The 22471-nt window shown below is 46.3% G+C and overlaps 1 protein-coding gene across 2 annotated transcripts in view; it reads right to left on the reverse strand.

The window, feature by feature from the left end:
• Positions 1-6234: 6234 nt before the first annotated feature.
• The window catches only part of EPB41L4A (erythrocyte membrane protein band 4.1 like 4A), an 85982-nt gene continuing 69745 nt past the window's right edge, over positions 6235-22471 (reverse strand). The window contains exons 13-23 of one of the 2 annotated variants that reach the window (XR_015061927.1): positions 19460-19559; positions 19170-19244; positions 16534-16635; positions 16326-16382; positions 14959-15039; positions 14321-14403; positions 14101-14148; positions 10133-10201; positions 9868-9981; positions 9663-9769; positions 6235-6555 (exon numbers count right to left, since the gene is read on the reverse strand). Coding sequence is in view for 1 of the 2 variants with exons in the window: in XM_085896234.1 (XP_085752360.1) it covers positions 6533-6555; positions 9663-9769; positions 9868-9981; positions 10133-10201; positions 14101-14148; positions 14287-14403; positions 14959-15039; positions 16326-16382; positions 16534-16635; positions 19170-19244; positions 19460-19559 (893 nt within the window). In the remaining variant the exon portion in view is untranslated. Of the gene's footprint in view, positions 6556-9662; positions 9770-9867; positions 9982-10132; positions 10202-14100; positions 14149-14286; positions 14404-14958; positions 15040-16325; positions 16383-16533; positions 16636-19169; positions 19245-19459; positions 19560-22471 lie in introns of both variants that reach the window. The other variant, XM_085896234.1, reaches the window with a different exon arrangement.

A 22471-nucleotide genomic window follows, 5' to 3' on the forward strand; every position in this document is an offset into this window, starting at 1 on the left:
CCTGTGTTTCTGCCTTCCTCCATTCACGCAGTCAAGGTGTCGCCAATCATTGGAACCCTCTCGTCCCATCTCCAAGTGGAGGTTCCCAAATTAGTGTTTTGGGCAGTCTTGTTTCTCATCTACATTAATGACCCCTCCGTTGCTCTAGATTCTAGAAAACCCTCTTCCTTTATATTATGCAGACAACTTCAAATGGTGTTGTACAATACCCCCATCCCTCTGCTATGCACATTTCAACTGCACGTCTCTATTTGCTAATGTAGAGATGATTAGACTGATTGTCCAATAAACTGACCCCTCCCCCCCCCCACACCCGGTATTTACTTTTTCTCCATAACTGCTTCACCAATTGATACGAAACTTTCAACATTGGAAGTCCTTCCCATGTAGAATGTCTAAACAAAGTTACATGATGATTGGATGGAAAATGTGGCCGGCGTTCGAAAAAGTCTGGTTCAATTTAGGTATGGGTTTGCAGGGTGTTTCACGTATTTCAGAAATAAACAGACTCGATGTCGCTTCGCTTGGTCGAATTACTTGGGTTTCGTTGGATCTCATGGATACCGTCTCTGATAAAGTTCAGCAAGCGGAGTTCAGCAAACACCCTGTACAGCAATGTGTCTCCACGTCGCACCCACCGGTGAGTGCCGAGTTGAGAAAAGTCTTTTCACCTCCGACCTAACTCCTCTCCATTATGGAATACCCTCCACTTGCCGAGATGATGACATTCAAAAACCTCGATACCACCAAAGAGAAACTGGAACAGTCCGCTTGACCGGTACGTTACCCACTGACCACACACGTCCATCCCGTTCACCACCGGCATACCGTGGTCACAATGAGTGATGTTTACAGGATGCACTGCAATAACTCACCGAGGTTTCTTCAGCAGCATCTCGCAAACCCACAAACTTCCCCACTTAGGACAAGAGTAGTAGGTTTATGGGAACACCATCACCTCGAAGTTGCACACTATCCCGACTAAGACAAACACCTACACCACCGTACCTTTGTTAGCGCAGGGAAAAAAGCCTGGAACTCCTTATCAAGCGATATTTTGTAGTACCTACACCGTATATAGAAAACAGTGGTTGAGAATGAGGCCACAGCACCACCTTCATAAGCCTGGGGTTTGCTTAATGGTTAAGGTGGTTGGGCTGAGATCTTAGGGTCAATTGAGTTTGGTAGGTTTGCTGAGCCAGGTGGAATAACATCAGGTGGGTTGGCTCAGCCTGTCATCCTTCCGAGGTTGGCAAAATGAGTACCACCTTATTGGGAATGGGGGCACTGCATCAGCGGCACAGACATGCTCCCACCAATGACGTAACCAGCAACCGCAGGCTACATACAAAATAATACGAACAAGAAAAAGAGCAATCGGAGGTTGCAAACCCTCACCAGGACTTTTTTGAGTGGTGTGTTTTTACAGGTTTTAGGGGAAATCCAATATGGCTGCCAAACCATGTGACCAATGACATTATGTGTGTGAACCTTTTGTTCCTCATGGACAGGCGGCAATACGTGTAAAGTTTCACCTCGATCTGTTCAGCCACTTCAGAGAAGATTTTTGAAAGTTTAATCGAAAAAAAAACAACATGGTTGCCAAATCACGTGACCGATGACGTCATTAATTTATTTTCTGTGGACCATTTTATCCCGAGATGACACTCAAAAAATTTTCATACTAATTGGATGTAGCATTGTACATATAAAATTATGACGTTATAAAGAGGGTACCTCCGACGTCATAAAAAAAAAACCACACTTATTCCCGATGAGGATTTGCCGTGTGCCAAGTTTCAATTTTTTGCTTGGTGAGGTTTCAGAGATACAGAGGTCCAAAGTTTTCCCGTTTTTCCAACATGGCTGCCACACCACGTGGCCGATGACGTCATAATTATCATTACAACATTTCACATGAGTCGTCACACCAATGGTGAAAATTTAGTCTCAATCCGACAAGCAGTTGTGGAGAAAAACAAAAGTTCTGTGCGGACAAACAGACAGACAGACAGACAAACAAACAAGCAGTCATAGACTGGTACTTACGAAATCGTCAACTTGACCTCTGACCTTGTCCAATAAAAGCTGTCTCCAGATAAGGTAGCGACGCAAACCAGAAGTTTCTACGATGATTCTGTATCAAACCATCATAAATCGAATGTTTGACCTCACTGTGACCTTGACCTTTAACCGATTTTGACCAAAATCTAATCAGCACTAGCCACCACCCTCCTGAATCACGTGGTGTAATTTGACATTGGTAGCTTCTTCTGTTCTCGAGTTATCGTGCCGACAAACAAACACACACACACACAAACAAACACACAAACAGAGGACGGAAGTCATCAATATACTTACGAAATCTTTAGATTTTGTAAGTAACAAACAAGAAAAAGATGTCGTGCAGAGCACAATACTTGCGAACTCAACCCCCCCACCCTCTCCAAAGGTTGCCATGGATACATCAAATTGTCCATTTCATCAAGATTAAAATTGACAATCTTAATCAAAGCTCAGGTCAATCGGATGAAAATTGATTGTTCTTCAGATTGAAATTGATGATTTTAGAAGTTTGACCTTGAGTTGACCTTTGACCTTAAAATAGTTGCTTTCCAAATTCAGCGATGCACTCTGCAATCGCTGCTTAATGTTCAGGTTAATCAGATGAAAATTGACGATTTTTCAGACGAAATTTGATAATTTTAGAAGTTTGACCTTGAGTTGACCTTTGACCTTTTCACCTCAAAAAGAGTTGGTTTCCCAATCCAGTGAGGAAATATGCAGATCCTGTTCAAATTTTTGCCGACATCAGAAGAATGGCAGGCAGAGTCAACCCCACCTGGTATTAATTCAATAGCCGAGTGGGATTTGAACTCAGGATCCTAGGATCCCAAGCCCACCACCCGAACCATTACGCCAACCCCAGGCATACAGTATATGACATTTCAGTGGGATAGAAAACGTAAAGTGTTAAGCCTAGTGGAGGTATGCGCTCCACTGAGTGCCGTTCTAGTTATTATCTCTCTATCGAGTGCAGCCTGTGGCTGCTGGTTGCATCATTGGTTGGGACGCGGCTATGCCGCTGATGCAGTGTCCCCCTTACCAGTACACTGGTGCTCATTTTGCCGACCTTGGAAGGATGACAGGCTGAGTCAACCTCCTGGTGTATTTTAATTCAGCAGCTAACGGGGCTTGAACTCAGGACCTGAGGATCCCAAGCCACCACCCCAACCACGAAGCCAACACCAGGCGTTCTAGTTATTATTATACAAGGATACAAGGAAATCTCACACAGGTGGAGACCATTCAGCCCATCATGCCTGCACGAACACCATCCTAATTGATCTACACAAGATCCAAGGAAGAAAAAGCAAATAAAAAAATTTATTTATTTACGTATTTATTTATTACTTACGAAATCTTTAGATTTTGTAAGAATATTGATGACTTCCGTCATCTGTTTGTTTGTTTGTTTGTGTGTGTGTGTGTGTGTGTGTGTGTGTGTGTGTGTGTGTGTGTGTGTGTGTGTGTGTGTGTGTTTGTGTGTGTGTGTTTGTGTGTGTGTGTTTGTGTGTGTGTTTGTTTGTTTGTAGGCACGATAACTCGAGAACGGAAGAAGCTACCAATGTCAAATTACACCACGTGATTCAGGAGGGCCATGGCTTGTGCTGATTAGATTTTGCTCAAAATCGGTCAAAGGTCAAGGTCACAGTGAGGTCAAACATTCGATTTTTGATGGTTTGGTACAGAATCATCGCAGAAACTTCTGGTTTGCGTCGCTACCTTCTCTCGAGACAGCTTTTATTAGACAAGGTCAGAGGTCAAGTTGACGATTTCGTAAGTACCAGTCTATGACTGCTTGTTTATTTATTTTTGTTTCTTCTATCCCCTCAGGGGAGGGGGCATGGGCTTGGTTAATAAAAACATACATCAACAACCACACAACACCCCTTGACGAGACCCCTACCGATAGCACTTCGTGCACATGCACACAATCACCCATCAATGCTCAAACTACCTAAAAGTCCTGTCAACATCCCCATACCCCTCTATCTCCACAACTTCTAGGTACCCATCTAATTCTAATTTAAACTTATATACTGTTTCTGCTGCCACTACCTTTCCAGGGAGGCCATTCCATGCATCAACTCCTCTCTGAGTAAAAGTCCCCTACCTTACTACAGTCTTAACTCTACTCTTCTTTACTCTCAAGTTGTGGCCCCTGGTCCTATCCACTGTCTACTCTGTTGAACAATTTATCTGCACTTATTTTATCAATACCTTTCATATCTTAAACATCTCTATTATATCACCTCGTAACCACCTCCTTTCCAGTGTATAAAGCCCTGTCTCCTTCAGCCGCTCCTCATAGCTGAGCCGAGCTCGGCCTGGAATCAATGTAGTAGCCATACGTTGAACCCTCTCGATGGCATCTATATCCTTCCGGAACTCTGGTGACCAGAAGTGCACACAATATTCTCGATGTGATGTTAATATTCACTGTTAATATTCCACAGTATTCTAGATGTCAATATTCTCGATTCTAGATTATTTAATAATGTTAATATTCATATTAATAGTTAAACAATATTCTAGATGTTAATATTCGAGATTATCCCGGTGTTTCACAGTTAGGGTGATTCATGAATGTGTGTACCGCGTCAGATGGATGTTCAACCGGGTGTCCCATCTGCCGGCATTAGCTGGTGGACGTTAAAGATCTCACGGTGTCCTTCACAAAGAATAGGTGAGCTATCACCGGCATCCTGAATAAATTCCAAATTCTTGCCCTGACTTCCCGAGCTAAGAAAATGTTTCAGCAGAACCATCTCTCTGTATCGTGAATGGTACATCGTCCACTTCCTTATTTAATCGGGTTATAGCAGAATTCCTTCAAGGTGGGCACAGAGCATCCAACGTTTACCCAATTTGATTTACTAGTACGTGCCCGTACGTGCAAAAAAAAAAAACAAAAAAAAAAAAAAAAAAACGTTCAAACCACGAGCCAGAAACAAACACAGAGGCCGTTCCTTCGCTCTCGCGTGCCTGTACGTGCGTGGCCGTACGTGCGTGGCCATACGTGCAAACCAAAAAAAAAAATTCCTTTCAAACCGCGAGCCAGAAACAAACACACAGGCCGTTCCTTCGCTCTCGTGTGCCCGTACGTGCAACCACACCCCCACCCCCCCCCCCAAAAAAAACTTTCAAACCACACAGGCCGTGCCTTCGCTCTCATAAACGATGACTGGATTGGGGCATTGTGTTTATCTATAAATGTGCATAAGAAATCGAGAAATTATTACAATACAGTAAGTCATCACTATCAGGAAGTGGTGCGTGCCCGTACGGAATGTTCACATGCATTCCACGAATTATCGCTTGTATTGAAGTAACAACTCATGTGATACACACACAGAGTTTATTAAAATCCAAATTAAAATCAAGTTTACCTCCCTGTCTTTGCTTGCCATGACATTCGCTGCCATTGACCATTGCCACTCCTACGCCACGGTAACTAAGGCACTGAACCCCATCGTAACCGGCATGGCCCGTGACGTCATCGTCGGCCGGCCGCGCACCGGCCTACGCAGCAACATGTCCTTTCATTGGTTGGTAAATAAATGGCCATAACTTGGGAAGCACTTGTCCGATTAATATCAAACCTTAAAAAGGCAAATACTCAGGTCCCCAGCAATATACCAGGCGAGTTTCAATTAGATCGGACCAGTGGTTGTCGAGAAACTGCGGACACACACACACACACACACACACACACACACACACACACACACACACACACACACACACACACACACACACACACACACACACACACACACACACACACACACCTGGAATTATAGATGGATGAAACACATTTCGTGTCATGTGAGACGGAGTTGGTCAGTGTATGCCATCCTACAACACGTAATGTTCCAACTGTTGTACGTATTGGAAAAAATACAAAGTGTTCTATTTCATTTTGAGATTTCCATGCTTTGGGCGATGGTAAACCATTAGTTAGCATTCCCAGGCTGATGTTCCCATCTGAACCCCAGGCTGATGATGTTGGTAATCCCACCTTTTCGCTAACAATTACTGAATAGCACATTGGAATTTAAAATTGTGGAACTAAATGCTCTTGGCAATGCTAACTTGTCAACGCGATATTTGCGCAGGTTCCTCAAGCGTGTGGTGTGTTTTGGAAACATGACGAAACTCAATAAAAACGGTGCAATTAAAAATTACATTGTTTTTTTTTTATTTTATGACCTCATTTGTACATTCAATATGCACAGAACTCAAGATATTCTCGAAAATAAGTTCACAAGTAAAATTGCCAGTGCCATGCTTCCAAGGGAACTAGCTCAGTATCTGTCGTGACGGCCCAAGTAGGAAAGGCCTGGACCTGAAGCGTCGAGTCGACAAGCTCGTCCTCTTTACAAGTTAACAGCAACACCTTCAAAGTTCCTCAGCCAGCTCCCAGTGCCTCAGTCTTTTAGGATGAGAACACACTTCATTTCAATCTTCAGGACGTATTTCCTCGTTCCTCTGCCAACACAGCACAGCACGAATGCACACAACTAAACCATAAGAAACATTGTCTTTGTTTCATACTTTGTTTAGTGCGAGTCTTTGTCCCAAGCCTCGTCCTGGTGGAGGTGTTGCTCTCTTCATCAAAGACTCTATTCCTCACTCTCCCTGCACTGCTCTCACTCCCCCACACCCCCAGGAATACCTCTGGCTTCGGCTTCCCCTCCACTCCCACCTCATGTTTATATGTGTACTGTACCGTCCACCGAACAGTGATGACTCCATCTACACCTCACTCTCCGAAAACATGGACCATCTTCTATCTTCTCATCCAAACTCTCTCTTCCTCTTATGTGGCGACTTCAATTGTCATCACGCCAGTTGGCTAGGTGTGGGTACCTCTCTCACCTGCCATGGGACATCAGCAAAAGCTTTCTGTGACTCATTGGGACTGACTCAATCGGTCAACTTCCCGACCCGGATCTCAACCAATGGTACTCCATCTCTTCTGGATCTGATTTTGACAAATTTCCCTGACAATATCTGCTGCTCTTCCTTCGCTCCAATTGGTTCTTCTGACCACGTCCTTGTTAAAGTGGACATCTCTCTGGCTGTTATCAGAGAACCACCTCACCGCCGTCGAGTCTGGCATTTCACTCAAGCCGACTGGCAGGGTCTCCGAGCAGCCATCAAACTTACAGACTGGTCTCCTATCACTACTTTCTCAAACATCAACTCATCCTGGGAATTCTTTCAAAGAAACTTGCTCTCCCTCATGCACAGATTTATCCCCTCTCGTGTTCAGTTGTCTTACCCTTCCTCCCGCCCTTGGTTTACTGAAGCTTGTGGCGAGGCAGTTGTCCTGAAACAACTTGCCTTTGCCTCATGGAAAGCAAACCCAACTGAGGGCAATCTCAGTTCTTTCCACAAAGCTCGGAACAAGTGTGTAGCTACCCTCAGGAGAGCCAGAAAACAACATCTTTCTCATCTCAAGTCTGAACTCTCAAACCTCTCTCCCTCCTCAAAATCCTGGTGGCGTTTAATCAAATCTGTTTCTGGTGTATGTTCCCCCTCCATCCCCTCCCTTACCTCAAATGGCCGCACTGCTGATTCCACACGTGATAAAGCTGAATGTCTAAACTCGGTGTTTGCAGCTAAATCTTGTGTCCCAAACCCATCACTATCTCTACCCACTTTACCCAGTCGCACCCAACTGTCCCTGGACTCTGTATCCTTTTCTCCTGACAAGGTGGAGAGCTTGCTTTCAAACCTCGAGTCAGATTCTGCAACCGGTCCAGACGGCATCAGCCCACGTGTCCTCAAAGCCTGCTCTTCTGCTCTTGCTCACCCTCTCTCTGTTCTATTCACCCTCTCATTTTCCCAAGGTCATCTGCCATCTGCTTGGAAATCTGCTAACATCACTGCCCTGCATAAAAAGGTGCAAAAACAGATCCCTGTAACTATAGACCAATCAGCCTTCTCCCAATCATCAGCAAGGTTATGGAATCCATCATCGCTTCAGACATGAAATCCTTCCTCTTCTCCAATGGCTTGATTTCCAATCATCAATTTGGTTTCAGACCAGGTCACTCTACCCTAGATATGCTGCTACTGCTCTCCCATCAATGGATGGAGGTCCTCAATGCCAGACAGGAAATCCGAGCCGTATCCCTGGACATATCACGTGCTTTTGACACAGTCTGGCACCCTGCCCTACTCACCAAACTCTCTTCCCATGGTATTCAAGGCCATCTCCACTCATGGCTCGCAGACTTCCTCTCCTGTCGCAGTCAACGTGTGGCCCTAAATGGAGTTCTTTCATCCCCTCTTCCTGTGCAGGCTGGAGTTCCTCAAGGTAGCGTTCTGGGCCCTGTTCTTTTTCTGGTTTTCATCAATGATCTCTCGGACTCTCTGGAAAATCCTCTATTTCTCTTTGCCGATGACTCCACCCTCTGCCGTACCATCTGTCATCCCTCAGACCGGCAAGCAGCAGCTTCTTCGCTCACTGCAGATCTGGATAAAATCACAAACTGGTCCAACACGTGGAACATGTCTTTCAATCCAGACAAATCTCACACTCTCACTATGTCTCTTCGAAAGGACCGTTTACAAAACCCCCCATCCACTTTCTCAACAATCCTCTGGAAGAAGTCTTTTCTTTCAAGCTTCTGGGTCTCACTATCTGCCATGACCTTTCCTGGGAAAGTCACATTTCCAACCTTGCCTCAAAAGCCAGTCGCCGACTGGGAATCCTCCGTCGTGCAAAGTCCTTCCTCGGCCCTCTTGAGCTCCTGACCACTTACAAAGCTTTTGTCCGTAGCCTGATGGAGTACTGCTCTCCCCTCTGGGCTGGTGCTCCTGCCTCCCACCTTTCTCGACTTCACGCTGTCGAAACCAGGGCTTTTAAGATCATTGGCATCTCCCGCAATGAAGCTGAGTCTTTGGGCCTCTCACTCAATCACCGCAGGTTGGTCGGTGGTCTTTCTGTCTTCTACCGACTCCTCTCCAGCCTTGCCCCCCTGCCCTCTCTGTGATTTGTCCCAACCACATTTCCACAGGGCGCTCAAGGTCCGCCAACAACCCCCTTCTGGTAAAACTACCAAAATCACGAATCACTGCTCATCTTCACTCTTTCATTCCTCTTTTTTCCCGCCTTTGGAATAAACTTCCTCACTCTATTCTTTCCCATTCTTCCCTCCAGGCTTTCAAAACAGCTGTTCACCACCACCTCTTATCTTCCCCCATCCAAATCCTCGATCTTTTCTACCCCCGATAATCCACCCAAGCCCACTTCCTTCAATTCTCCTGCTTTCCTTCCTGAAAGTCCCTTTAATGTCCATCTTCCCCTCGCCATGTTCCCCGTCCCATCCCCATCCCTCCCCCTTCCACAGTTCACCTGTGTCTGTTCCCCAATGTTTTGTCCCTTCCACTCCCGCCCCTCTTGTCTCATGCCTCCTTGCTGTGAGTTGTGTGTTAGCTCTCATACGAGCCTCGACCAAGGTATACAAAAAAAAAAAAAAAAAAAAAAAAGCACATTTCACCATTAGTTGCTATCATTAAGACATGTACAAAATAGCAATTGAAATGTTGAGCAAAACAGTTTATTAGACAACACACCGACTCACCGAGTGTTGCCACATGTGCCACCGTGCCAGAATTCATCGGTGGCACCAGGCTTGATGGCTGGGGTCCAATAATCACAGCCAGTGGCTCCACCAAATGGCACTGTGAACTAAACCAGCAAGTCGTAGGGTTATGTAGGTGATGCGGTTTTGGTGTAAAATCATTCCAATTCAAGAGCGAGTGAGTGTAGATGTCCTTAGTGCGTACTTGTAAACGTCCGTGAGCACAGACCGTGCACCGTCTGATGTAGCAGAGCGTCGTCGATGACGATGCGTATTTGGTGAGTGCGAAAGGCAGAGTTTCACAGGGTCACCCTTCGTTCTGCACGCACACATAATAAATGAATTATAATTGTACTTTTGTAGACATCTACAGTAAAACAAACAAACAAAAAAAAACCTGAAAGCTTTTGTTGGCATGTTCCTGTGATTGGCCATCAACAAAACTTCTCAGGAAATACATCAGAACTCACTCCACTAGAGTGTATGGGATTTCCTTGAGTTGTTCGTCCGTAAAACCAATGGGGTCGACAAGTTCCCACCTGGAAATGCACACCACACAGGCATTTTCATCTCAAACTTGCCATCAAGTAAAAATTTCAATAACGCGTCCCGACTTGTACCGTCCAAGGAAATTTCATACAAGGGTACAAGAGAAGGGCATTTGGATAATCATGTTTGTGCCGTGTCCATCGCAGCACTTCCGCTCTGTAGGTAGTGCTAATTATACTGTTCACCTTCAGCAGGGAATTTGGCGAGGAACACACAATGGCTTCGTCTTTTTGAATTTCTCAACATCCCCATCCAAAGTCTGGACAGCACAGCTGGTTGTACTTCTCATGCTTTCAGACAGTGTGTTCAAAATGCAGAATTCCCTGTGTTCACAGAATAGCAGTTCTTCTTTGGGGTGATATATCTTTTCGGTGTGGAGGGATTCTTTTTATGTGTGGAGGGATTATTTTTGGATACTTTGTCGAGGCTCGTATAAGAGCTAACACACAGAACATATAACAAAGGGACCAGGAGATAAAAGGGGGTGATGGAGGGAAGCGCAACAACAGGAAGGAACAGGGACATCAGGAGATCTGTGGAAGAGAGAGGGATGGGGTGGGGTAAACACGGGATAAACAAGATGGACACGACAAAGACTTTCAGGAAGCAAAATAACCAATTTGAAGGAGGTAGGTTTGGGGTGGGCCAAAGGGGGCAGAAAAGACCATAACCCAGACGGGGGAAGACACGAGATGGCGGCGAACAGCTGCCTCAAAGACCCGGAGGGAAGAGCGGAACCGAAAAGAGTGCGGGAGCCCGCTCCAGAGGCAGGAATACACTTGTTCCAGTACTTGATGGGGTGTGGCGCTAGATACACACTTGTTCCGAGCTTTGTGAAAAGAACTGAGATTGCCCTCAGTTGGGTTTGCTTTCCATGAGGCAAAGGCAAGTTGTTTCAGGACAACTGCCTCGCCACAAGCTTCAGTAAACCAAGGGCGGGAGGAAGGGTAGGACAACTGAACACGAGAGGGGATAAATCTGTGTATGAGGGAGAGCAAGTTTCTTTGAAAGAATTCCCAGGATGAGTTGATGTTTGAGAAAGTAGTGATAGGAGACCAGTCTGTAAGTTTGATGGCTGCTCGGAGACCCTGCCAGTCGGCTTGAGTGAAATGCCAGACTCGACGGCGGTGAGGTGGTTCTCTGATAACAGCCAGAGAGATGTCCACTTTAACAAGGACGTGGTCAGAAGAACCAATTGGAGCGAAGGAAGAGCAGCAGATATTGTCAGGGAAATTTGTCAAAATCAGATCCAGAAGAGATGGAGTACCATTGGTTGAGATCCGGGTCGGGAAGTTGACCGATTGAGTCAGTCCCAATGAGTCGCAGAAAGCTTTTGCTGAGGTGCCATGGCAGGTGAGAGAGGTACCCAGACCTAGCCAACTGGCGTGATGACAATTGAAGTCACCACATAAGAGGAAGAGAGAGTTTGGATGAGAAGATAGAAGATGGTCCATGTTTTCGGATAGTGAGGTGTAGATGGAGTCATCACTGTTCGGTGGACGGTACAGTACACATATAAACATGAGGTGGGAGTGGAGGGGAAGCCGAAGCCAGAGGTATTCCTGGGGGTGTGGGGGAGTGAGAGCAGTGCAGGGAGAGTGAGGAATAGAGTCTTTGATGAAGAGAGCAACACCTCCACCAGGACGAGGCTCAGGTCTGTCATACCGTAAGAGGGAGTAACCGGGGAGAGATACTTGGGAGTCAGACACGTCTTGGGAGAGGAAAGTTTCTATTAGGCAGATAATGTCTGGTTTGTCAGTGGCAACCTGTATGGAAAGATCTGAAAGGTTTGAGCGAAGGCCCCGGATATTTGAGGTCCACACTTTTAATGAAGAGGTAGGGGAGGAGGCTTTGGGTGCAGGAGGTGGAGGGAGAGGGGGGGTAGGACAAGGGACAGGGGGGGGGGAGGTAAGGAGGGTTGTTGAAAGAGTGTGGGGTATTGCAGAATAGGGAGGGGAGGGGGCAGAATGAGGAGGAGAAAAGGCTCTGTGGTGCTGGGGGAGAGGGGGGACAAGAGACAAGGAAGAAGGCAGTTGAGGATTTGAGGAGGTGGAGTGAAGAGATGGAGGTGAGAGGGCAATGGAGGGAGGCAGGTTGGTGGATGAGAGGGGGGCAACTTAGAGATGGAAGAGTGAGGGGGATGAAAGGTGCCAGAAAGGTGAGGGGGGAATTTTTGAGAGAGGTGAGAGGGAGGCTTGGAGGGAGAAGAGTGGGATGGTTGCTTTGAGAGTGAGAGTGAGGGGTGAGGGGGGTGAGTTGGCACTGAAGTTGGAAAAAAGAATGGTTGATGGAAAGCGAGCATCCATGGCAAACTGTGGTTTTTAAAAGTTTTAGGTCAGAGATGCGATTTAACACAATTCTTGATGGATGCAATGAAGGCGAATTCAGAGAATGGAGAGAAGAAGCGCTGTAATAGTTGGATTTTTTAGGCAAGGAATGAAGGAAAGGTCGAAATGAGAGCAGTCTGTTAAAATAGCAGAAGAGTAGTGCATTGTGAAACAGTAAAGAGTACCACATGTGTGAGAGAGGAAGATGAAGCATTATAAGATCGTTTTTGTTGTTCATATTAATGTATGAGAGAGTTCAACAGATTAGGTCATGGAAGTGTAAAAAAAAAAAAATCGAGGAAGAAGACGAGGAGGAAGTGAAGAGGAAGAAGAAGAAGCAGAATCGGGAGAAGGTGAGCGTGTTGTTGTTGTTGTTGGGTATATATATATATATTTTTTATTTTATTTTATTTTTTGAGATAAGAAAGAGATTAGTTGGGAGAATGCGGGATGTTTGGAAAGTGGGGAGGATGAAAATTGAAGGTAATGGGGAGGATAGAAATTGAAGGTAATGGGGAGAAAAAACAAACAAACCAAAAAAAAAAAAACGATCGAACACCGAGTGGAACCGGTAGGCCTCAAGCCTAGGCCTAGGCCTCAAACACCAGGTAAGAACGTCGACAAAAATACTCACAAAATAGCACGATTTTTGAAACAAAACCGAACTAGTAGGTGTAACATGTAGGTGAGAAAATTAAACAGTTAAAATGGGACAAATAACAACCGGAAACTTAACTTTGAGAACGTCAGCAGGGAGCCCAGAAGGAGACCTCTCGCCGCTCCAAAACTGGAACCGGAAGTGTCGACCAAGGCTCTGAGACAGAGACTTAATTCCTTTGGTACCAGGTCTCTTCGGAGAATCCTTGGCTATCGCTGGTCGGATTTTGTGTCCAACGAGCGGTTGCTGAGAGAGACTCGGATGAGATTTGTTACCTGCATATTCCGTGAGCGTCAGTTGCGGCTGTATGGACATGTGGCTCGTTTTCCTGACGCTGATCCTGCTCACGAGATTCTCTCAGTGAGGGAGTCTCATGAGTGGAGGAGGCCAGTGGGTCGACCACGTGCCTCGTGGTTGCAGCAAGTTGAGCATCATCTCAAGGAGATGGGGATGGGCCTGGCATCTGCCTGGGGGATGGCCAGACGGAGGCCCCTGGAGTACCGGCGGAAAGTGGACGCAGCGACGCGCTGTTCTGGCACATGCTCCCATACCTGACCTGACCTGTATGTCGTGAGAGTCGATGTGATATTATCGATGCGTTTCACCACCTCAAGGTGATCGTTTCTAAAATGTTGGAGTATTAATGGTTATTAAGTTGTCATTTTCATGGAACAAAACTCAAAATGGAGAAAGCTTCCTTGAAATGATTTGAGGACCATGTGACCGAGAACATGACGCTCACGCCAACAGTAAAACCATGTCCTTATAAACGTCGATACAATCACTTTCATACATACATATATACTTGGGAAAATGGCCTTGTAGTGTATTCTGGAGATATTAAAAATAAACAAAAGAAAACCTTGTCATAAGATCACGTGACCAAAACAAATGATGAACATACTCGATGTGCTTCCATAGTTTGTGGCGTGCTTGCTTATCTGGGCTGCGCCTGTAAAAGCACACAAAGAGGGTTTCTTTGGAAAAGTTAATGATGCAAGCTCTTTCAAAAGTGGTGAATCGGTTCAAAATTACTTTTGAATGATGAGCAAGAATGCAATGGGACATGGCGCTAGTGGAAGAGGCTTACGAGCGTGATCGCTGGCGCGAGTGGCGGTACGCACGATCGGCTTGGTTGCGCTCCTGCTGGTGCTGCAGTCCAGCCTCCCACTGTGTCGCCGAGTCCACCATGTGGTTTACTTGGGAGCTATGGGAAGGAAGCGGTGAGAGATTCCTGTATCTTAGAACTTAAAATCGATTCAGAGGAATCATCCGTTGCAACTCAATTGTAAAGTTTTGTTCCTGTGAAAGGCTAAGTTTACCGAAATCATTTCAAACGATCATTGAAGAGCACAAAGTGATGTGAGAATGTTAAAAGTTTCATGTTAAACTGGAGTTTGCACACATGCTTCATGTCACCTTAAACATACATCCAAATGTAATATAGCTAGCTCACCGATACTGCTCACACAGACTGTACACTGTTGTTTCGGTCTGGGAAACCTCCATCGTTTGTTCGATTTGACACGGAACGATGCCGGGAGTAGGGTATTAAACAGGTAACTGGTGATGGATTGCATATTTACCTTTGACATGGAAGGGGGAAAAATGGATTTAAAAAAAAAAATTCTTCTTTTAAATTCTGGCAGGCTTATTGTAGCTAAGTGCATGTGCAAGTACCATGTCACGTGACACGACATTTGGCACGGAATAATGAAACGAACCGTTCGACCGGACGCACAAGAAAGAAAATGTCGCCTACCGGCCCCGACATCGGCGTTCCTTGCACGAAACTTCGGATTCGTTTCCACTCTCGCTCGTTTGGCTTACTCGTGAACGTGACCTGCACAGCACCACAAATAGTCATTCAAATCTCCAAGCAACAAAACATTTTGGTAGAACACATAAATCTGTTACATTTACTGGTGGATCATAATCTTCTTCTGCTTCTTACTCCTTTTCCATGCCTTTACAAGAGGTGAGGTCCAACAGCACCAAGCTTCTGCCCTGCCTTGCCCACTATACTCCTCCACTTCCCCCTGTCCTCAACCAACTCTCTCCACTCTTCAAACACCCCAACCTTATTTATATCCCTCCTCACACAATGTTCCCATCTCAAACACGGTCGACCCCTTCTCCTCCTCCCTCACCGCCTCAATCTATGCGCTCTCTTTGACAATCCCTCTTCCCCCATCCACACCACGTGTTCAGCCCATTTTTACCAATCTCCCCATCAAGCTCATCTGCACACCAATCTCCTCCGTCAGTTTATTCATCTTCCTTCTATCCACCCTCAACACTCTCACAATCCTGCTGACCCAGTTGTTCTCACAGACCTGCAACCTCTGTTGTTGCCTCCCTGTCAGTGACACCGTTTAGAGACCATAAAGGTGGGCCGGCGTCACACAAAGACACGAAAACAGCCTTTAGTTCCAAATTAATTTAATTATTGACTTGCCTTGAGCAAATGCATATGTGAGTGGGATTTCATTACGAAACTTGTCTGCTGATTGCATAGTCATTGAGGTGCAACTATGAGAAATTTAAAACTCGACTAAGATAACAGCATGTAATGCTCTCTTTTGCCAAAAGGCGTTGTGGGTTGCTTCTTCCAATCAAGTTCAATGTAGCAAAAGGGTGGTGGGTTTTCTGATGTCATCTACACCATACCTTAATGGCCAACGGCACCGGGTCGGCCCGCCCTGAAGCTGCGTTTACATCTGCAGTGATGAGCAGGCAGTTCAACGGCAAGATTTACACGTTCAAACAACCCAGGTCAGGTCAAAGGTTTAAATAGTCAGAAGCTGGGCTTTGGAGATGACGTCATCACATGAGATGGCCTCTGCTGTAATCGTCTTATTTCATTAATTTTTTGCATGATGTCCTCCTCCTATTAAACTACTGCACATCAAGTAATTGTAAACAAGGAAGGTATGATCAACTTAAAGCACAGAATTGTAGGAAAAAGGGGAATGCATCAAATTATGTGATGCAACACACAAAAGTAAGCACCATCTCGAGTGCGAATGCAAATCAGACGAGAAAGAACTTCACCCTCCGCTCGCTCTACCCGGTGCCATTGACGTATGGATCTATGAAGTGTAAGAGCCTCTTGTCTGTTCGTCGTACCTGCGCTTTCGATGTCGCCCTGGCTCCGAATCACCGCTTCGGCCCCCAACCGATCGCCTGCACAGCATTGAGATGAGGTGAGGTGCAGCTCACTCAGTTCTAGACCAGGTAAGGAAGAATGAAAAGGTATACAAACGGAGGGATAAAAGAATAAAGAAAGAAAAAAAAAAACATATAGAAAATAACAACACGAGCGGTTTTCTCTTGCCTATGATGATCTTGTCGACAAGGTTCGGCCCCACTTCCAGGAGGAGGGCGAGATTGCTGCCGTGGGAATTTCGGTGACTTGCCACGGGAACCGAATAAGCCACTGAATGAGACAAAGGAAAATAAGCAGTGAGTTGCTCTCCACTCAAAAAGGGGAAAAAAAAAAATAATATACAGTATATATAGATACGAGTAAAAGCGATCCAATTTCACTGTGAATCATTTCCGTCACACGGTACCGTTTGCTGGCACAACATATATTGTCATGATTACATGTACAGAAATGTCTTGGTTTATGAACAACATGCGTTCCTGAAAACAAGTTCTAAAATCGAAAGTTCGGAAATTGCGAGATATTTTCCAATAGATATAATGAGATAGTGGGGGGATGTGTTCCCCCCATAAAAAAATTTCCACCCCAAAATTCAATAATAATGGAGAAAGTATTGTTAAAAGGTGCAGTAATAATAGTGAGAATAAGTAACACGAATGTCACTTTCAAGCAATGCAAGCTATCCATCCATCCATTGGGAACATACTCTCTCTGTGCAGAGTGTCTGTGCTGCCGATGCAGTCTCTTGGGCTATTGGGCACAATCCTGGACGGGTCGCCACTCCGACATAGGATACTCGAATGGCTCAATCATTCCAGCAAGATGGTACTCATTTTGCCGACTTCGGAAGGATATCAGGATGAGTCAACCCCACCTGGTATTAATTCAACAGCCAAGCGGGATTTCAACTCAGGACTCTAGAATCCCAAGCCCACCACCCAAAGCGTGAAGCCAACACCAGGCATAATGCAACACCAAGCTATGGTGCCTCTTAAACATGTGAAAATTACCTTTCATTTGCACCAAAATTCACCATAGTGGACCCTCATTCGTGAAACCCACCCGTCACTCGCACAAAAAGTCTCCATCGTGGAACTTTCACCATCACTGCACTTTAAGTCTTTGAAAAGGCTGTTGGCCTTTTTTAAAAAAATAATGACCATTGGGTTAACATGAACATTTGTTTTTGAGTTTGGCTATCAATCCAAACACTTGGCAAGCGCTCCACGTTTTCCATGAAAGAGCAATGTGTTTTGGTGAATTTCACTGCACTGCAGCAAGGTGTCACACATTCAGCACGTACCATGATTTTTTTTTCTTTTCTTTGTTGTTGCGTTTTCTAATCACCATTATATTTGCAAAGCAAAAGTCACGTGCAATATCCGTAAGGCAGGAACCGGCGTCAACCTTTTGAAGAATTTTTAGTTTACTTTCAAACGATACCTGCTTTCCTATCTTTCTTTCCACTCGTATCACTTCCTTGAGCACTTATCTTCTTTTTATGAGCCATAGTTATGGATGAATACAGTACAGCAATGCAATAAGCCTGGTGTTGGCTTAGTGGTTAGGGTGGCAGCTTGGGATTATAGGGTCCTGAGTTCAAGCCCCGTTGGCCACTGAATTAAAATACATCAGGAGGTTGACTCAGCCTGTCATCCTTCTGGGGTTGGCAAAATGAGTACCAGTGTACAAGTAAGGAGAGAGAGAGAGAGAGAGAGAGAGAGAGAGGTCGAGAGAGAGGTCGAGAGAGAGAGAGGTCGAGAGAGGTCGTCAGGTCGAGAGGTCGAGAGATCGAGAGGTCGAGAGATCGAGAGGTCGAGAGAGAGAGGTGTCGAGAGAGAGAGAGAGAGAGAGGTCGAGAGAGAGAGAGAGAGAGGACGAGAGAGAGAGAGAGAGAGAGGTCGAGAGAGAGAGAGAGAGAGAGGTCGAGAGAGATCGAGAGAGAGAGAGAGAGAGAGAGGTCGAGAGAGAGAGAGAGAGAGAGAGAGAGAGAGAGAGAGAGAGAGAGAGAGAGAGAGAGAGGTCGAGAGAGAGAGAGAGAGAGAGAGGTAGAGAGAGAGGGAGAGAGGACGAGAGAGAGAGAGAGAGAGAGAGAGAGAGAGAGAGAGGTCGAGAGAGAGAGAGAGAGGTCGAGAGAGAGGTCGAGAGAGAGGTCGAGAGAGAGGTCGAGAGAGAGGTCGAGAGAGAGGTCGAGAGAGGTCGAGAGAGAGGTCGAGAGAGAGGTCGAGAGAGAGGTCGAGAGAGGTCGAGAGAGAGGTCGAGAGAGAGGTCGAGAGAGGTCGAGAGAGGTCGAGAGAGGTCGAGAGAGGTCGAGAGAGAGAGAGAAAGAAAATGTAATGTACAAGAATGTTTGAGCAAATAAAATGCACTTTCACACTGCACTTCAGCACGAACGTGACGACGTAACCGTGAAGGAGAGAATGAGGGAAGCGACGCTCTGATGTCAACATCCCGGATTTAAGCGAGTGCTGCTGTGCCGTTTTAGCGAGATCAGAGTTCATTTTAAATTACACAATCAAAGCTTTTGATCAAAAGAACACGACGTCGTGTTTTAAATTCGGAGTTGAAAACTTCGTTGATTGAAGTTGAGCAAAAGTTCGTAATGTCGCAATTTGAGGACATGAATCGAATTTTTAGTTTTAAAAAAAATGTAGTTCGTAAGATTGAAAGTTTGTAAATCGGGATATTACTGTATACAAGAGTTTGCAGGCGTACATACGAATTAAGTCCTCGAGGTAAATGAAGGCGTCGATCACTGAAATCTCTGGAATAGTCACATGGGCTTCAAAACAAGAATGCTTTACCTCATGGCGGCATCTTTGTCCCATGGTGCTTTGTTCTTGTTGGTCAAAGCAACCTCTGATCCGTTATAGGGACCACTGTCAATCACACAAAACGATTAGTTTTCAGCAGATTTTACAGATCAATAGCTTCTTCTGTTCAGATTTACTCAAATATCTTATAATTCAACGAAAACATGCGACAATATGAGTAGCATTAACATCATTTACAATGGAAGCATTTAAAGTAAAAATAAAAGGTGTTTTTAAGCAGGAATACAGACAGATAGACAGACAGACAGACACCAACCAACCTGCCTTGTCTTCGGACTACATATGGCGGCTGAACCACGATCAAACCATCTCCGTTCAGATGGGCGACGTTAGTGGAAACGGCCTTTGGTATCACAACAGCTATGGAGGAAGTGTGGAGACAAAGACAAAAGTGTGAACATGGACATCCACAACAACAATGAGTCAAGTGAAGACCCAAAGTGTCTATTATTAGGAAACTCTTAAGTATACTGAACAAAAATATAAACGCACCAACCTAAATATCTAAGTCAAGATTGCCATTATGGGAAAATGGTCAAACCGATGATATGTTTGAGCAATGGTTCCTTTGTTTTGCTCAAGACAGATGTTCCCATTGAAATTGACCACTCTGAGTGTGTGGACTCACACGTTGAGTAATCCTTCCCATGAGCACCATGGGGCTTGACAGAGTGATGGTCAGTGAGCGTGACCAGGACACAAACACTCCCTATAGCTTGCCCTATAAAAGGCCTCCCCAAAATGTGGACTGGTGCCAAATGTCAACATGCCACAGATGTCACAAATCTTGAGGGAGCGCGCCATTGGCATGCTGAATGCTGGGACGTCAGTACGGGCCGTTGCAGCACACTTCAATGTCCACCACTCCACCATTAGCCGCCTGAGAACGCGCCTCAGAGAGACTGGAAGCACCGTGAACCGCCCACATGCCCGGCGACCACGTGTGACCACCGCCGGTCAGGATCGTCACATGAGGCTGCAACATCTCCGGGATCGACTCCGACCGGCCACGAGGACTGCCGATGAGACTGTCGGGCTGCATAACAGACGCATTTCAGCCCAGACGGTGCGTAACCGCTTGAGGGAGGCCAACCTCCGAGCCCGCCGACCACACTGGGGACTCGACCTCACTGCAGTCCGGCGTCAGACCCGACTGAACTGGGCAAATGTTCACTTGCGCTGGACCCTCGCACGATGGAGGAGAGTGCTGTTCACCGATGAGTCGCGGTTCCAGCTGTATCGGGCTGATGGCAGACTCCGTGTCTGGCGTCGGGCTGGGGAGCGCTACACCGACGCCAATGTCCTTCGTCGGGTGTCACACGGTGGTGCCAGTGTTATGGTGTGGGCAGGCATATGCCATGGAGAGCGCACTCGCCTTCATTTCATTGAAGGCAACTTGAACGGGCAGCGGAACAGGGACGAGATACTCAGACCCATCGTCGTGCCGTTTGTGCGCCTTCACCATGTGACGTTTCAGCACGACAATGCTCGCCCCCATGTTGCCAGGATCTGCATGGATTTCCTCGGTGAGGAGGACATTGATGTCCTCGACTGGCCTCCATATTCTCCCGACATGTCGCCCTTCGAGCACCTTTGGGACGTTCTTGATCGACGCGTACGACAACGTTACGCAGTCCCAGAGAACGTCCGCCAGCTTCGTGTGGCTCTCCAGGAGGAATGGGAAAACATCCCTCAGGCCACCATCGATAATCTGGTGATGTCCATGCGCCGGAGATGCACCGCTCTGCGCGACGCCAACGGTGGACACACCCGCTACTGACTGTGTGAACTCTGACAGTGACACCTCGGTTGTGTCGGCTGTTCTAGCGCAAAGACTGTCGCCAGAATTCTCAAGGAACTCTTTGAAATTTAATGCTCAATTGTCATGGATTCTATAACCAAATTGTTGTGAAGATTTAGTATTAATGAGTTCGAGGTAAAATAGTAACAATCGCTTGGTGCGTTTATATTTTTGCGCTTGGTGCGTTTATATTTTTGTTCAGTATACATTAAACCAAAGATTGTCTGTGCAGGGTTCAAAGTTCATCCAAGGTTAGGGCACAGAATTCTGGCAGATTCAATGCTTCTCGAACAAACTCACCCAGTCTACAAACACTCAGATAAATGGTGGTAAGGTGAAGAGGACACTGGGCCCCCTGATGTCAAACGTCATAAGCAATGTCAGGTCAGGTCCGAGTCAGGTCAGGTTCGATCTGTGACCTGCTACAGGTACCATGTAAACCTGTACTAACCTGTTCCATGGTCGGGTTGTCGGCGACTAAACCGTCTCCCCCACCAGGTTTTCTGGTGAGGAGGGTGTTTGGATATGGACACCCAGCAGGATTAAAAACAAAACCTGTCAAAGGGCGGAGGAGCTCCTTGTGAGCCAACGGCCATCCATATCTAGTGCCCAACTGTGTCTGCGGACGTCCTCCTGCAGTTGGGTTACTTCTTATTAGGAGGTTGGTGGCAGGATTTGCACTCCAGCCACCGTAAAACGCTTCATTCCGCAAAACGCAAAAACGCAAAAAAATCTGAAAACCCACTCCGTGGGAGTACCTCCTGTGCAGCTTCCCTTCGCAGGGCAGCTCACCGGATGATGGGATTGGGGCAAAGCCTTCGGGACCCCCAATCTTTGATAGGAGGGAAACCACGGGGTAACATCCCTGGGTCAGATTGCGGGAGAGTGTGTCGGAGTGGTGCTGAGGTGTCGTCCACCAGACGGCGGTCTCCTTGGGTTAACCTGAGGCGGTCCCTTCGGGTGGGTGCCTGGAATGTCCTATCCCTAAGAGAGGATGATCACCTGTCTCTGTTATCATCTGAGCTCAAGCGTTTGGACATCGGGATTGCAGCTCTCTCTGAGGTTCGGAGACCGGATTGCGGCGAGATAATGGTGGGTGGTTACACCTACTATTGGTCTGGTCGCTCTGATGGTTACCATACCCAAGGAGTTGCTGTAGCTGTGTCCAATAAGCTGACCCCAATGATAATTGAGGTAACACCGGTCAACGAGCGTATTATGAGATTAAGGATTCGTCACTCCTTAGGTGTCATTTCCCTGGTCTCTATTTATGCTCCGACTGAGGCGAGTGATCTTACCGTGAAGGATGCATTCTACGCCACACTCGAGTCTGTGGTTGATCAGTGCCCCAGACGAGATACACTTCTAGTCTTGGGGGATTTCAATGCATCGACTGGAACTGATAGGGATGGTTATGAGGTGTGTGTTGGTCCCCATGGGTCAGGTACTATGAACCAGAATAGCACTAAGT

This window comes from Eptatretus burgeri, chromosome 9, assembly GCF_056783735.1.
Source record: "Eptatretus burgeri isolate ZD-2024b chromosome 9, Ebu_testis_v1, whole genome shotgun sequence".
Taxonomy (NCBI): domain Eukaryota; kingdom Metazoa; phylum Chordata; class Myxini; order Myxiniformes; family Myxinidae; genus Eptatretus; species Eptatretus burgeri.